At 36.0% G+C, this 18,013-nt stretch overlaps 1 protein-coding gene across 3 annotated transcripts in view; it reads right to left on the reverse strand.

Annotated features, from left to right (window-relative positions):
• Positions 1-18,013, reverse strand: part of sez6b (seizure related 6 homolog b) — a 181,053-nt gene that overhangs the window by 25,090 nt on the left and 137,950 nt on the right. For all 3 annotated transcript variants that reach the window (XM_059514371.1, XM_059514370.1, XM_059514372.1), the window contains exons 5-7: positions 6,969-7,154; positions 3,738-3,906; positions 3,026-3,192 (exon numbers count right to left, since the gene is read on the reverse strand). In XM_059514371.1, coding sequence (XP_059370354.1) covers positions 3,026-3,192; positions 3,738-3,906; positions 6,969-7,154 — 522 coding nt within the window. The remainder of the gene's footprint in view (positions 1-3,025; positions 3,193-3,737; positions 3,907-6,968; positions 7,155-18,013) is intronic.

The following is an 18,013-nucleotide window of genomic DNA, read 5'->3' on the forward strand; positions in this document are numbered from 1 at the left end:
GCGTGAGCTAGATTAGACTACCCACATTCAGCTTTACGCTCAGCCTCACTCTCTGTTTAATAAACACAGGCGATTCTGCCAATTACAGCAAACTGTTTTCACCCCCTTCCCCGGACACATTTGCAATTTTCATCTTTGGCTTCATCTGACTCCATTCTCATTTTAATCATCAGTTGATTCTTGCTCTCTTATAAGCATAGAAACCATCATTATATAAGATGCTATCAACATAAAAGTCAGATTTATATGGAAATAAGAGTAATATGTTCCAGACGGAAGCATAATTTATGGTCATTTTATGTTATTGCTATGAGTGAAGTCCCAATAGGAAGGAAAAAACATAGATGAAATCTCTTGAATGTCTCATGTAGTTCTCCCAGGCAGCAATTAGATTAAATGGTAAGAAAGATTTCCAAAACAAAGAAAACAACTATAAAAGCACTGAATTTTGATTGATTTGACATAATTATTTACTTGAATCTCAGCATAAATTATCTTAAAAAATGTTTGTCCCAGGACAGATAACAGTCAAAGTGGCCCAATTCCATTTTTAACTCAATTGCGGCAAAAATCACAGATACTATGTTTTACCTCGTCATGATGGTATGCTATCCAAGCATTACAGTTTTGTACTTTTACTATATGTCAGAATGTCTATTTTTAGGACAAAATCGATTCTTAAATGAAACAAAGCAGAACTAAATTAAGACTCTAGATTAATTAAATACGAAGGTATGAATACACCTTTACAACTTTTTGTTGTTACAAATATTTCTATTTCAAATAAATGCTGTTTTTATGAACTTTCTATTTATCAAATATATCCTGACAATTGTACCACACATCACAAATAAGAATGATTTCTGAAAGATGATGTGACACTGAAGACCAGAATAAAATTCAGCTTTGCATCACAGGAATAAATTGCATGTTAAAATATCTTAAAATAGAAAACATTTATTTTAAATTGTATAATTTCACATTATTGCAGTTTTTTACTGTATTTTGATTAAATAAATGCAGTCTTGGTGATCAAAATAATAATAATCATAATATATATATATATATATATATATATATATATATATATATATATATATCAATAATGTTAAACAATAATATTATTTGATCAGTAGCATTTAAAGTATGAAAGAGAAACTTTAGCTGTAAAAGTCAAACTGACAGTCATAGAGGACATGGTCATTATACTAAAAGAGAAATTAATCTAAAAAAAATATGGTAATGCTCTGAAAACCATTTATTTCAGCAAACACATACAAATAAAACTATACTGTTCAACTGAAATTACTACATAGATTTACATGACTATGGTATAAAAGGACTTTAGTGGACTGAGTATTCCGCGTATGGCCTCTCAACAACCACATAGTTCCAGATCAATGCTTTTGCTAGTCAACTGAAACTGATAAAAACAGATCCATTTTGTTTATGATGGCAGACAAAGGAGAATGGCACTTCAATCAGAAAGACTATTAAAACCTGAGCAGCGTGACTGGTGTGAAATTCAGAGAGGCGTCTGGAGTGTGAGAAGATGAGCAGAATTGTTACAGGTTGCCGTTAAAGCACATTAGTATATTGTAGATAGCATAATCGGATTGTGGCATGGTAAATGAGATTAGATTGATCTTGCCGGATAATGACTGTGAGGGCCTGAGGTGTGCCTGACATCCCTGTGAACAAATGCAACTGAACATCTTTGACTGACCTGTCAGAGGGAATAGTAATGCAATTTCTGTAAAAAAAAAGTCTCTGCGTTTCCAGTTAAAACTCATTTTAATGACCTCGTTGGGTTGCATTTTCCTGCTTCATTCGATTTTCATTTGATTTAATCTGAATAAATCTCATTTGAGCCAGGAATCTAAAGAGTGCTTAGCAAGGCACATGGGAGAACAGATCTTTGGTGTGAAACGAAGCAACAAGGGGAATGTGCCGGAGGGTACACTCTTTGTCTCCATCACAGCCCTCAGGCTCTGTAGAGGACACGTGTTCTTCAAACGACGTTTGAACTCGGTAACTGTCGCCGTGTACGGCCTGGCTTGGAGACAGTGTAAGATGGATTAGAAAAGATGCTGGCTGCTATCAAGTCCTCATTATTACGACATCCTGTGAGGCCAGAATCCAACTATTTTCTCATTTACTTTAAAAAATTCCTTGCGGACATGTTGTGTGTGTTTAAATAGGCTTTAAAGGGTTAGTTCACCCAATAATGAAAATGTTGTCATTAATTACTCACTCTCATGTTGGTCCAAACCTGAAAGATCTTCGTTCATCTTTGGAACACAAATTAAGATATTTTTGATGAAATCCGAGAGCTATCTGACCCTGCATTGACAGCAATGCAACTACCACATTCAAGGAACAGAAAGGTAGTAAGGACATTGTTAAAATAAGTGGTTCAACCGTAATTTTTTAAATAATTTAGAGAAGACACAGAAGAGAAGTAATTGCTGAATAAAGTCTTTATTTAGTTTTTTTTTTTGCACACAAAAATATTCATGTAGCTTCTTAACATTACAGTTGAACCACTGATGTCACGTGGACTATTTTAACAATGTCCTTACTACGTTTCTGGGCCTTGAATGCGGTAGATGCTTTGCTGTCTATGCATGGTCAGAAAGCTCTCGGATTTCATAAAAAAAATCTTAATTTATGTTCCAAATTAAGAGAAACAAAGTATTTACAGATTTGGAATGACATGAGGATCAAACGTTTTGGGTGAACTTTCCCTTTAACTCTTACAAACATGGTCAGTGGAGGAGATATATTTACAAAATATTTCTTAAAAAAGCTTTTCTGAAATACATGGCTTTATGTTCGGATTTGTCAAAATGGCAAAAATGGCACTTATGACCAAGAACTGTTTTGTTTGAATACTAATGCAGATGTAAATGAATATACTGTATCAATGTGACTGCAACATTTAAGGTTCATATAAACAGAAATGTATTTGATTGTATTCATTCTGACTGCTGAAAATTAGCTGTAAATTCTTGTTGCTCCATACCTTCATATCTGACGGCTACTCCCGTGTTGGTGCCGAAACCATCCGTCGTAAACTCCACAAAGAGATGTCTGGCGGAACTAACGATTCCCTCGTTAGGAAGGTATTCCACCTCGTACGAGTCGTACAAAATCGGCGAATCAATGTGGTTGCCGTTTTTAATCAGAAACCTGCAGACAAAAGGGTTTAGTTCGGTTCAAAACAAGGAATCTCTCAACAGTATCTGTTTGGCAGCAGATGTAATGTTCCCCCGATTTCTAGTACTATCTTTTGGCAGTTTGCATAATAATTGCTTGATATGATTTTGAATAGCTGAGCAGCAAGTGACCTCATTAAAAGTCCATTTGTTAGCAAAGCCTGCAGAAAAAATGGATACTGCTAATAAAAATAACTTAATCCTCCTCCTAAGGCCCCAAAGTGGGCTCTAATCGCTCTCTCTGTGCCTCCACGAGGGGATTTGATTATTCTAAATTATTTTAAAGGAGAGCAAGTGTCTGATCTCAGAAACTTTCATCCACTTTCACTCACGCACTCACAGCTGTTCCTATCATGCCTCGCTCTCGCCATAGCAGATAATGCCCTGAAGAGCAGTGCCACATTCGGAGTGCGACGGCACTGTGAAGAGACACTCGGAGCTTCTCCAACTGTCTCTTTGAACATCAGATGATTAATTAGTGTATAATAGCGAGCACTGAGTGAGTTGACTGGGACAGACCTGTCATCGTCTTCTGCGAGGGCCACCTTCTCGAAGTGCACATGCAGCCGTTGACCCTCAGGGGCCTCCAGCACCCAGTGGCAGGTCAGGTTGTTGCTGTAGTTGCCAGGGAAACCAGAGGACACAATACGGTCGAGAGTCGCGTTTTTCACCATTCCACCGCAGGCCACTGTTCAAAGTACAAATGGAAGGAGACAGATGACATTCAGAAGAAACTAAGAGAGCAAGAGGTCAAGGTTTCAAGGTGAGGGCACAATATTTTTATACATCAAAGAGACTTTCAGACAATCTCTTTGTACAAAAATACCTGCTTACCTTCTGTATAGAAGGTGAAAACCAGTATATTATATAAGTAGCATTTCTGAATTCAGAGTATTTATAAAACAAGTAGGTAAAAAATATCCGGATGACCTACTACTTTAATGGCATGTTAGATATTTTCCATCCTATAAGGCCATGGGAAACAGTTCAGAATGACACAACAACACATGACAATGACAACATGGTGGATGTAATATGTTGGTTTTTATTCATACTACACAAGTTAAAACTACATTGTAAAAATGATGTTTTGAAGTTGTAAATAAAACAAAGATTATTGGAGTTTGTTTTATAGCAAAATACTATTTCTGGTTTTCTACTTCATAAATTTCACATTTAGTTAATTTTTTTCAGTGAAGAAAATACTTTTTTTAACAGTTGCAAAAAAAAAATCTAATCAGTATGTGATTTCATACATATCTAGTGTTTAGGAGTATGAAAAATCTAAAAAGATCTTTAAAGACTTAAAAAAATGCACTTTGCATTCAGGTTGGTTTCATATTGGTTTTATATAAAAACTTTTATAAGATTTTCAACAAGTAAAAATGTAATACCATTTTCCTTACACATGGAATATTTCTATCGTACAATTCATTATGAATAATTATTACATTTAAGTAAAAAACAAAAATAGTTTTATTTAAAAAATATTAATATATTTATAAAATAATACAAAATACCAATGTTATATTTTTCAAGATAAGAGATATTTTACAATAATACAAATATTATGAATTATTAATTTAAAAAATACTTTTTCACACCTTGAACTAACCTTGCCTTGTCATAAAAAGTTCACATTTTCTGTCATTTTAAGAGACTTAATGACCTTGAGGTCTTACAGTCTGCAGGAGTCCTCTTATATATCATTCCCTGTTTTATATTTATTTTCTGCATGCTCATCATAACACAAGACATTTAAAAAATAAAATAGAGCTTCAGGTGTTTTTCTTTTACTGTGATATCAGAATAGTTGTGTCACCCTAAAACCCAAATACATTTAAATTCAGAAATTAAAAACATGCTCATCATAAAATAGGTGCATCTGATTCATATTGTGTATGAACTGCCTTGTCAGTGTATTTTGGAACAATAGATTAATAGATGCAGACAAAAATGGCTACGTTATTGACTCAAGAACCTTTAGACCACAACGATTTAAACAGAGAAGGACAGCAATAATAAACAGCTTTTCTTAAAGGTAATGAAAAGAGAGAGAGCTTGGAGGAGGAGGATACCTTCTGAGAACATAATTAAAGTGGACCCAAAGCCCTGCTCCCTGGCAGCCTGCCCATGCTGATCAGTAATCAGACTCTGACAGTCTAGTCTGGCCCGGCCCTGCATCAGCATAGCAGGGGCACACTTCTAAAATGACACGTTTATGCTATTTCACTCCGAATTTATGGTGAGACTGAGAAACCTCAAGTCCTGTAGGCCATGTCTGGCAGCCGCAGGCTAACTAAACCTCCTCACGATGCCTCCAAAGCACTAAATGAGATCCTTCATCGAAACAGCCCTCCTTCAGGGAGCCCAGACTTGTTTGCAATCGGAGATGTTGTTCTGTTTGTCATGCAAGAGGGAAGAGTGCCCCAGCTCTGGGATTCAGCTCTCTGAAGAGATTGAGGCGCAAAAAGTCCTTATTTATGCAGAAGAGGCCAGCCTGTCAATCATGCTGTCACACCGGGCTGCCTTGAGGGGGTACGGTTGTTAATATTCACTGCCTTGTAGCACAAACACTTCTGTTACCACCATACCAGCCGAAATCAATGATCAAGCTCCAATTAACTTAAAAGGAGGAGGGAACAACCGCACCAGAAGTTTCTCCCCTGTCAAGTTAAATCACACCTGTGTGGACTAAATATTTACACAGGCATGAGGTTTGTTTTTGAGCCCAAAGTATCGTGGCTGTGTCTAAATGACACGATGACTTGTGGGTGTATGTTTATGGTGAGACTGAGAAATGAAGGATAATTGCTAGTGAGCGAGTCCAGGGCGGCTTCACAATGATGTAAATTATGAGAAGGCTGTGTTTAAGATTGGCAGGCAAAACCAAACATTTTCTGCACCTTGCGTCTATATGCAAATGCAGTGAGGTTCATTAAAAGCAGAAGCTACTATGTCAAAGATTTTTCTGTACTTGTTAAGATAGCAGTAGTGCTCACTAGTGCTGCTGCTTCAAAACTGAATTTCTCAGTTAACTGTCATTTAGCTGATGCTTTTTGTTATAGTGCACTCAATACAGAGACAATCCCTTTGGAGTAAACTGTAATTAAGAGTCTAGCTGGTGAAAGGCCACATGTGACATGTTAGTTTGTCTCTATTTCAAGTTTACTGCCACCTGGATGCAACACGAATCTTTTATATTAGCAGCCCAGATCTATTACTATCAGGCTAAAAGAATCATGTGGGTTCAGTGCAGGTGAAGCATTGGGGAATAATATTAATTAGCATAGAAAATCATTTCAATGACTCCTTAAGTTAAAAAAAGCAAAGATTTTTGGTTCGAATAAGGCACTTAATGTTTTGATTAGTGGCTGTGCGCTGTGTTATTGCGTAACTACCCAGCTATGCAGGGTCAGGAAGCTCACGGATTTCATCAAAAATATCTTAATATATGTTCTGAAGATAAACAAAAGGTCTTATGGGTTTGGAACGACATGAGGGTGAGTTATTAATGACAGAATTTTCATTTTGGGGTGAACTATCCTATGTAAGTGACTAATATGTAAGTATTGTGCCAATGAACAGTGATTTGCATGGTTTATTTTCTGATGCTGTTTACATCTATTAATTGCCTTAATATAATTGTTTTTTTTTTGGATTGAATAAAATAAATAAAATGCCTTTGGTAAAAATTGTTTAGGGTTTTTGAATGAATGCATGAATATATTGAAAATATCTTTGACTTACCAAGACAGCTTGGCACTTTGCCGCTCCAGAAGGGTGTGGTGGCATTGCGGCATGTGAGGGTGGAGGGACCCTGGAGTTGGTATCCACTAAAGCAGTAGAAATAGGCCTCTCCCTCTGCATGCAGGCTGGTGACAGACACGTCCCCATATGCTGGTCTATCAGGGAAGTTGCAACTCAACACAAATGCTGTAATAGAGAGAAAATGAATAACTGATTAGGCAAATGATTAAAACTGCAGCACGCCACACCACACTTATTTAAACAAGTGTCTGAAGCTGCTCTTAAACTATCATTAGACTGAGAGGTCTCTGGGGATTATGAATATTGCATTACAGCGACTCCCACTTATTTCAAGAAGACTTATTGTCTTAACAAACTCCATCTGTCTTTCTTTCTCTCAGTTTAATATGGTCTCAGAGGGACTGTCCCCAATGCATGTCCTCTCTCCATGTCCTCCAGACCGCAGCCGACCTTTTCTGTGACAAAGGGACACCTCGAAGATGACAAATAAACCCAAACACTGAACATTGTCTGTTTTCACAGCCAGAATAAGCCTGCTGGGATGCGTGGAGATAATCATTAGCTGCCTAAGATGATAGATTAGACTCACATTTGGCCTAATGGTCGCAATAGAGCAAAACCTTCTTTACGTCTGAGACTAGCGCAGATTCTTCATCATTTTTAACTGGACACTCTTTCCATTTTGACTTTTACACAAAGTCTGGTCCACACTGCAACTTATTCTGGCCCACTTAGACGAGATGTTTTTTCTTTTTTAAATAAATGATGCTCCACTAATAAGTCTACATTAATAATCTTAGTTACAAGTCAAGTCAAAAATAAAACTCCCCCAAATGGTCTCTTACATAAACTTTGGTCTTCTGGATAGGGCTATGAACTGAGATTTTATTGACCATTGTCTTGTCTGGCTCTCAGTACTTAACCAGACTGTCAATACTTTCTCAAGCACTGTCCACAAAAGCCTTTTCACCATTAACCACTGCTGGCTTGCGACTTTCACCCTTTCAAAATGCCTGAAGAATTGCCAAAGCACTGCTATTTAATAAACATTTGCAAGCTACAACTGTGAAGGAATTTTCTAAGGTCAAAATTCAAGGCCAGTGTGAATTCAATTGCGAGTCATGTACAGAACGATGTCTGCATATGAAGAAGGATTTGATAAGCAAGTGGCCGTCTTTTCCTTCATCACAGAAGCTCCTTACAGCCTCCGCAGGAGTCCTTGCAAGGCGGTAAATCCAGGTTAGAATGCAAATGCCCATCGAGCTAAGAACTGCTTTCCCAACACCATTTTTTCGTCTCCTCCTACCCATCCTCCTTGGAGAATAGTTTAGCAATTTATGACAGAAATTTCAGGGTTCATTTTTCCCTGTCTCGATGTGGCTGCGACAGGCGTATTGTTAGCTATTGAAATTCAGAGTGGTGTGTGGGTGTTGATTTTGTCACCAATGACAAGATAGAGCCTGAGGCCAGAAAATTTGCACAGGGGCGATTAATTGTAACCTTTGACCCAGCTTGGATCCGTGTCATATCTGCTCTCAAATTCTATTGATGACTGCAACAGGCCGAGCATGAATTACAGTATTTCCAGCACTAAGGGGAGAATTCATTAAACAACTGCAGTATGCAATATCTGGTTTAGTTTAATTAGTTTATAAATAAATAAATAAATAAATAAATAAATAAATAAATAAATAAATAAATGATCCTGAAAGTGATTGAAAGTGATTTCATCAAACATTATCTGAGCCTGTTTCCACCATGAAAAACTAAACTTTAACTAAATTAAAAATTAAAAAAAAAATAAAATAATAAATTCATTAAATTAATAAGATTATTGTGACTTTTTCATCTCACAATTTTGAGAATTCTTAAAATCTAGACCTTTATTAGAATTGCAAGGTGTGAACTCAAAAATTGTGAGATAAAAACTTGCAACTCTGAGTTTATATCTTGCCACTGTGAGAAAAAAACAACAACTTAATTTTGAGATATAAAAACTGAATTGTGAGAACACAAGCATGAATTGTGAGAGTAAAAGCTACAAGTAACTTTTTATTCTATGGCAGAAACAAGCTTTCATTACCTATAGTTATAAAATACAAATATAAATAACATATTTAAAAAAATAATAATGTTTTAAATGAAAAATAAATTTTGCATATCTGGAAAATAACAAACAGCCAAAAAATATATGTGATGAACAATTTTCAAGCAGTAGACCACAGAGATCTGGCATACTTTACCTACCAAATAAAGCACAATATATAATAAGCCTAATTTACATAGAAATTAGGTATTTTTTGTTTAGAAATAAATTTTAATACTTGGACACAGTCCTACTTCAGTGTATGTAATGCCTGGTTAAACTGGATTGTGGGAGGTTAGTCAATAAAACACTAAATTTGCAATGCAATACGGCAAAGTAAATTATAGCCGATGTCTTAGATAACTTGACACTTCTGCAAGCAAAGCAAGCAAACAGCTCTCAAAGGGCTAGTCTCTCACGGCTAACACGAGGCTTTCAATTACACCTGTAAATAACAGGTAAAAATGTCAAGTTGTAAAACACATGATCGAGATGTTATCCCTTCCCAAAAGAAATGTTATCTCACATTAGAGGTCACAGAAGCTGCTACGGATGAGTCTGCTCTAAAATATTACAGCAATTTTTCAGGTGTCAGGCATTAATTAAACCGTGCTATACAATGCCCTCTAGTATTGCTTTCATAGCTGAGATTATCCGTATCTGATCCTGAACCAACAGCAAAAGTGAATCACCGTTGTGTTTCATGTGCGAATCACTCTCGCTCTGGTCTCTGATCCTATGGTGGTGTTTAGAGAGGTAGAGGGCCCTGTCAAACAGAATTAATGTTTTTGTTTTAGTTTTTTTCCCCTCTGCTGGCTCAGTTTGGATTCCTATGTCTAAGAAAGCCACAGTTTGATAAATCACTGCAATTCTTTTTCCTCACTGAGCAGAGAGGGGCTGTGTAATGGGGTGGTGCACCTCAGCCACAATATAGGAGCCAGTAAGCAAGGGTTTTACAGAACTGACATTCAAACTGTTGAATTTTTTTGTGCCCCACATGATGTTCAGGTTCTGCTACATACAGAAAAAATTTGACACTAAGCAGAAAACTATAGTTCATTCTGCAAACTGTCACACATAAGCACTCGCAGTCTTCAAAGCTTGGTTGATTATAATGGCACTTAGTTTTGATCCATGTTGATGCACCACTTATTTAATGTGTTAACACTGTGCAACTGTATTTTGTTTGGGGTTGCCAAGAAAGTTTGGGAAATTAATTCGAAAATAGATTCAAAAATTACTTTTTTAAAATTGCTTCTTTTTAATGAATCAAAAACAAACTGTGTGGCCAGTGTAATCTATTTCATGAAAAAAGTCTCTTTAAAATCAGTTCTTTTTAATAAATCAAAAACATAGAGCACAATCAGTGTAGTCTGATTCATAAATTTCTATAATAAATTGATTCTTTTTAACAAATTAGAAAAACAGCATGACCACTATAGTCAAAAAAATACTGCATAACCAGAACAGCCTGATCCACAAATAAATGTTTTTTAATTGTAGATTTTTAATGAATCAAAAACATACTGTGTGACCAGTGTAGTCTGATTCACGAAAAATTACTCTTTTAAATTGATTATTTTTAACAAATAAAAAAAACAGCATGAACCGTGTAGTCTGAGTTAGAAAAATATATATTTTAAATTGTTTCGTTTTAGTGAATCAAAACATACTGCATCATCAGTGTAGTCTGATTCACAAATTACTTTTCTGAAAGTGTCTCTATTTAACGAATCAAAAACATACTGGGTAACCAGTGTAGTCTTATTCATGAAAAAAAACCCTCTTTTTAAATTGGTTCTTTTTAATAAATCAACAACAAAAACAAAGACTGATTCACGACCAAATGATTCTTTCAATTGCTTCATTTTAAATCGATTTAACAAATCAAAAACAAACAGGGTAACCATTCTGATTCACAAACAAATAACTCTTTTTAAATATTTTGTTTTAGTAAACTATAAACATGTGGTGTAACTAGTGCTGACAGAAACTGTCTTTGAAATGCATGCAAAATGAACATCATAAGTGAACTATGCCTAAATGTACCACAACCAAATAAGCCCTGCTTTCTGGTTAGTGATTTTTCAAAGGTTGAGATGTAGACGCAATTTAAAAATATCCTAATTCCAGCCCAGTGCTTGGTGTATATTTCAGCATTGGAGGAGACAGTTTTGCATCCTCTCTCTCTCTCTCTCTCTAGCCTTAAACCAGAGCATCTACCAGTAATTATGCCCTGCTCATGAGTGCTGCATTGACTTCCGCCCTTTTACACTGGTGCACATGCGTAAGAGCTCAGCGCCTGCAGCGGCAGGGCATGTGGAGAGGGTATCTGCCCCTGATGACTGTCTAATCTCGACACTGAGAGGGGAAGCGCTCCTCTCACCGACTCAATGAGCCGGCACATTGGGGGCCCTTCACTCCCTCAGCCATCTATTTTATTTATGGTTTATTAGTGCTGTTTCAGCACAGCGGGGCCCATGCGCCAGCACCGCCGGGTTGTTATAGCATTATTACCCCTCTGCTTCCATTTCAATTAGACTAATACTGAGGGGGCACCGGAGGCTGGCTTTATGTGGAGCCGTCAGGTCGACACTAAATCACATGCTCGCAAGTTGCCTCGTGGCTTCATAGGCCATAAAGACTTAGTGTTTTAATGCAGCCTGAAGATGACTGTGTGGGTACTGGGATGGTGGAGATTAACTGGCAACTGCTTAGACAGCAACAGATGCAGTGCTAATGTGTTTCATTAGGTGCCCTGGAGGAAGGAACATGGGTGGACGAGGTGAGGATGGGCAGATGTATGTCCGGTCACCATGATAAACCCCATGGTTTAGTTAGGTGGTTTTACTTAAAGGGTACATTTCACCCTAAAATGTATAATCTGTTATCATGATTTAGCTATTTTGTCAATCCAATGAATGTAAAATGAATGGAATATTTTCGTGAACCTTTCGACAAAATATGAAGAGTTCAGATGCAAAAACTGCCTGAAAAAAGTGCCGCCTGACATTTTCTTCAAAAACTTTCATTTTTTCTCAGTTTACTGTGTTTATGTTCAGTTATTTCACTTTTATGGCAATGAAAGAACCTGTTCATTGCCATTACAGTGAAATTACTGAACCTACACAGAGGAGCCTGATAAAAAAAAAAAGCTAATTTTAGAAGAACATTTCAAATGGCACTTACAGGCTTTTGCATCTGAACTCTACATATATTTTGCATATATGTTTTTTGTTGAGTATCCTATTTGATACATCACGCTTTTATGGTTCATGGGGTATGATATAGTAAGAATATAGAGCTCATATTTGAGGAGAAAAAAACACCTTGATTTTATGTAAAGGCCCAAAATGATCAAATCTATGCAGTTTGGTTCAGCTGCTGTTATATATGCCCAAAAAGTAATCTAATTCTACTACTGTAGCTTGCCATGTAAATCAATAAGATCCGTTAAACTGGATAGCAAACTATTAAATGTCTATAAATATATAAGTTGTGACTCTATATCAACCAATAATATATCTTATTTAGATTATGTTTAAATGCTGTATTTATTAAAGCTCTATAGTTTTTATTTTAGGGGTCAAAATGCAATGCAATACAATGATGTTGGAAAGATTAACAAATAAATGTTCCTCAAATACCTGCTAGGTCATATTGATACATTTAAACATGTTTTTTCTTTTAAAAAACAATAAAAAATGAATAAATATTGTAAACTCAAGTTGCCTCAGCTCAAGTTCATCTTGAAATATTACTAACAATATAAAAGTCCATATACATTTACTTCATAAAAATCAGTTTCACAGTAAAAATAAATGTTTACCACAACCTAAAGGTGTTTTTAGAATTATACTAAAGCCTTTACTGGTTAAAAATGTATAAACTATCAATCAGACATCTAAAGGCATGTCGTAGATTGTGTACAACAGGCTTTTCAGCAAAGGTTTAATCATGGTGATACTTACATCTCTTAGAATTTCTTGTATAATATAATATAGTATGCTTTATAAGGTTAAGGACTTCTATTTTACATTGCATACCAGTCACAACCAACCGTTTGACTAGAAAAGCTATAAAATGTTGTATGTCTATGTGACAGAATTACATATGACTGCTGTGTCGTTAAAGGTAGTGATAGGTGAAAGAAGACCATACTATCATCCACTTATAGCTACACACTGATAGATTTGTTTGCTCTGAATGCTTTACACGTATAAACATCTTGAACAGATTTCCATCCACAGACTGTTTGCCCACTGGAACTCTCTGAGGGCTCTGCATTTGAGTCAGGAACTTGACTTGGCGCATCTCAGGCTTCTAAACAAACATGCTCACCGCCTCTGGCTCAATGCATCTTCACCTGTAAACACATAAAAGCCTTGAGCATATGCAATGTGCTCACGAAAACTCTCATACATTCTAAGGGCAGGCCAAAGCACGGAAAAGGATGGAGAATGAAGGTTTATTCCCAACCCTGATCAATGCACTCAATGGCTATTAGGTTGCTTATGGCAACAGAAACAGAGAATCATCCCTCTAAAGCACAATACAGGATACATCGTTTACATCTCTTCGAGCAAGAAAACTATGATTTCTTTCTTTATTTCTGGATGGATAGATGGCTATCCATTTTCAAATAAATTAGTAATAATAATAATAAAATGTAATGAAGTACTTTTAATTTGTATTGATTTATATTTGTAAGTATTTAGGGATGCACCAATATCAAAATTCTTTGATATTTTTAAACATATTTTAAAATAATAAATTGTGTCAGCATATATGTTATGTCCACTAACCAACAAATGGACTTTATTAAAATTATTATTATTTATTATTTGTCCAAAAAAAAAAAATCTAAAATCAATCATTACAAGCTAATGTAAAATTATAATCATATTATAATGTACTGTAAGAAAAATGAATATCCTTGTTAAAGATTTAATTTAACATTGTTAAATTATTGATGCTTTTAAAGCAGTATTAAGTTATTTTACACTCTCACACTGGTCTTCTTTAAAGCTTCAGAAGAGATCTCAACAACTTTACAAAGTGTGCACCAAGTCAAATGCCTCAATATGAGCTCAAACATTTCTTCCATGTAATATGTATTAATAATCAAATTAGTCAATTAATAATCAAAACTAAGCCATAAGCCATTTATGTGCCTTTCAGCAAAGAAAGCTTAAGGGTTTTTATTTTCTGTAGATCAGTTTTGATAAGGCATCCAGTACATTACTATTTCCAACAACAAATTATGTGCTTAAGTACATAAATTATTGTCCTATAAAAAGTAACATTATCCTTATTTCTGTATAATTTCTCTCTCAAAATAGCCTTTAACTCTGAACTTATGATTTCTCCTCCTTTATTTGGTGTCTTTCAAGTACTTGATTTAATGCATTAAAAAGCGGTTGAGATCTCTTTTGAAGCATCACAGGAGACAAATATGAGACTCCCAGATCATTTAGCTAAAGCGAAAAATCGAAGCACAGTGTGTGATGTTTTTGAGATCTCTAATCTAAACTTTTGAGCATACAAATGTGAGAGATCCAGAGTCTCTAGCTAAGGAGAAAAATCGAAGCAACGTGTGCGATGCTGTTGAGATCTTTTCTGAAACTTTGGAGGAGACCGCTGTGAGACCACCAGAGTCTCTAGCTAAGGAGAACAATCTGAGTACAGTGTGTGATGTTGTTGAAATCTATTCTAAAGCTTTAAAAGAGACAAATGTGAGACCACTAGAGTCTTTAGACCAGGATACATATCTGAGCAACATGTGTGATGTTTTTGAGATTTCTTTTAAAGCTTTAAAGGAGACCATTGTGAGATTGTTTTTGTCTCAGGAGACAAGTTTGAGAAGCAGGAGACTCAAGCAAAAATCTCTTTCTGTCTAGGATAAATATTTGAGATGTTAAAGCAATTTCACTTTTTATTTTTCTTTCCTATTGGATGTTACCTTGTCTACATCTGGCTTAAATAAATGTTATTTTATTTTATTTTATTTTATTTCGGTTAATGTTTATTTTATTTTATTTCAAGTAACCAAAAAAAACTGACTAATCCTTGCATATTTTAATTGAATAACTGAACAATCCTTAATCAACAATGATGAATTACATTTTTTTATTAAATCTTAAAAAGGCTTAATTTGTTTATTTTTACACTATATTATAGTGTAACTATAAGAACCGTGTTTTAAAAAAATTTACTTTAAGTGAATATTAGATAATATCAAAGGTACTCAGTGTAAATATAAAAAATAATATGGTAAAGGTGTGTTGTGCATCCCAGTGCATGCATTTCATTCCATAAAAGCAGAAATTCAGCAGTTTATCCTATGACATCAAACAATAAATCCCTTTATGGTTTTAACTGGAAACTTATTTTTAGGCGTGTAAATAGATTTCATGGCTTTTACAGACACTTTTAGATAAAGCAGGCAGAGGTGGTCTTGGTGAGGTGCTGCCTGCTGGGTGAATATTTGTTATCTTCAGACTGGACCCCATCTGCTGTTTGATAAGAGCACAGTGACCAGCTGTGTGTCAGGCTGCCCTGACAGCATGTCAAGAACTAGTGGAGCTGTCCATGTCCATAAGTGTCCGGGCTTCCACTCTGCCAGCGCTTGTACAGGGTTACGCTCTACACAACCGCAAAAAATTCACTGATAAGCAGAGCTTCATCTTCAATTCAAAGCATGAAATGCCTCTGTGTGTGTGTGTACATATTGTCATCTTGGAAAACATGAAAATGATGCCACTCTTGTGTCATGCAGTTCTCCCAGTATGAGTCGTAGGATGGTAGTACACTTACAGAAATGACTGTGCTATTAAATGTGTTGCATATTACATGAGCTAATAAAAATATATCCTCTTTCGCTTATTTATGGAGTACGGGCAGGGATTCACCGACTCCAAGCTCATCATGTCTTATTGTGGCTGATTGCATGTGAGTGGCTAAATCCGAGAGGACACAGACACGAGGGAAATCTCGCTCAATTTAAGAACGGATTCTACATCACTCCTTATTAACCTGGATCATGTGGAGGGAGCAAACGGACATCATGAAGTAGATCCTCAAGAGACATTTCGGGAACAACACAGGAATCTACTCACAACATGGGCCGGTTTCACACCACAGTGTGTACGTACAGTAGATTATCTATCTCTCTCTCTCTCTCTCTCTCTCTCTCTCTCTCTCTCTATCTACCTATCTATCTATAGACTAAATGTATTATATTGAGTGTGTTTGTGTGTGTTTCTAACTTCAACATATACAGTTATACATACACATATGTACTTTTACATACACATACCTACTCATCCAATTACACTGTGAGAAAAAACTACACTCTTGCAAGCCCCTAAAGTAACCTGTTAATATGGCCAGCTTGTACTATAGGCTTTTGCCAGTCAACAAAGGATAGTGTACTGTGAAATTAAATAAAGTACCCCAAATTTAATGTTTTTAGGGAAGGTGAGCAATAGTTGTCAGTGGAATAAAAAAAAATCTTCATGTATAAAGAGCCACACCACCATGCACTCCTTATTTTCCACTACATGACTTTCTGTTCATTTAAGAAGGAGATCATAGGTGGTGGCAAACAAAAACCAAGCGTTTCATCAGCAAAGGAGATTCTGGCTTGTTCCCATGAAAATAAAAGCAACCCAAACCTTTTTTATTTGCACTGACACCTCAAGTGACAAAACACAGAGACAGTAAAAATCCTTTGCTTCATTAAACGTACATCTCACTGTCAGACTCTCTCTTTTATGGAAGCGTTGAAGTATAATTCATGTCATCTAAATGTCTTGCTCCAGCACGCCCCCGTAACTCAGTGCCAGCACATATCATTTCATAAAAGCAAACAGACTGTCGGTGGCAGAGTGCGTTTCGTGTTCACGCTGGCATGTTTTTCATACGGCCCTACTAATGATGTGAGGGCATAGAGAGCGGTCAATAAATGACAAAACAATGGTGTGTCACAGCACGGCCGAACGGCTCAGTGGGAAACACTCATTAACTGGCCGAACCCAAGCACAACTTTGAGAGTTCAGGATCCTGTGGCCCTAGAAAACATTAAACGACTTTCAAATAGTGGCGGCGGGGGAGTATAATAGCCTGTGATTTGATTGAGGTGCTCTTACTGTCATGTGCTCGCTCAATGAATCTGCCCTTCTCGCATATGCTCGAGTGCTATTTGAAACTAGTCTTCTGAGAAGAGCCTGTATTTCGCACTAGTGTCATTCACATAGAAAGTGTTAAATTTATATTTGCACTGAATTATTTAATAGATGTGATCCCGACGGACCTTTATCTCCAAATGTCCCGACTATTAATCAAGCTCTGATAGGTAGAAGCTCTGTATATGCAAATGACCCCATATCTCTAAGATCTTCTTTTTTTTTTCACTGCACTTCGATTCTCATAATTACTACAGTTCTATTAATGAAGGCTGTTTGATAGTTAATGTGCAGATGAGCAGGTGCTCTGTGCTATCAATCAATTACACACATGCACACGCTCCGCCCAGGCTCTAAAACAAGAGCAATTTAATTCAATTTCCTGCTGTTTGATTTTATGCCATATCATGTCCATTAAATGCAAATGAAAAAACAGCTGTCTGCTCTGTATTATTGAATGCAGGGGGAAATTGCACTGGAATTACCTCTTAATAATTATCTGATAATTCATTACCAATAACAACCTAGAAACATATTAATTTAGTAAGGGACAATGTTTTTTTTCTTTTCTTTTTTTCAAAGAGAGCTCCTGTAACTTTGTGATTAAGAAAATGCCCTGTATTAATTTTTAATTAAAAGGATTAAATAAAATGGGCTCCTCTACCAAAGTGTTGGCAAAGGTTTATAATAACATCCCTGCTGTACAATTTAGGTCTTAACAATTTAACAAATTGAATGACTGGAACTATAGT

The sequence above is a fragment of the Carassius carassius genome, chromosome 28, assembly GCF_963082965.1.
Source record: "Carassius carassius chromosome 28, fCarCar2.1, whole genome shotgun sequence".
Taxonomy (NCBI): Eukaryota; Metazoa; Chordata; class Actinopteri; order Cypriniformes; family Cyprinidae; genus Carassius; species Carassius carassius.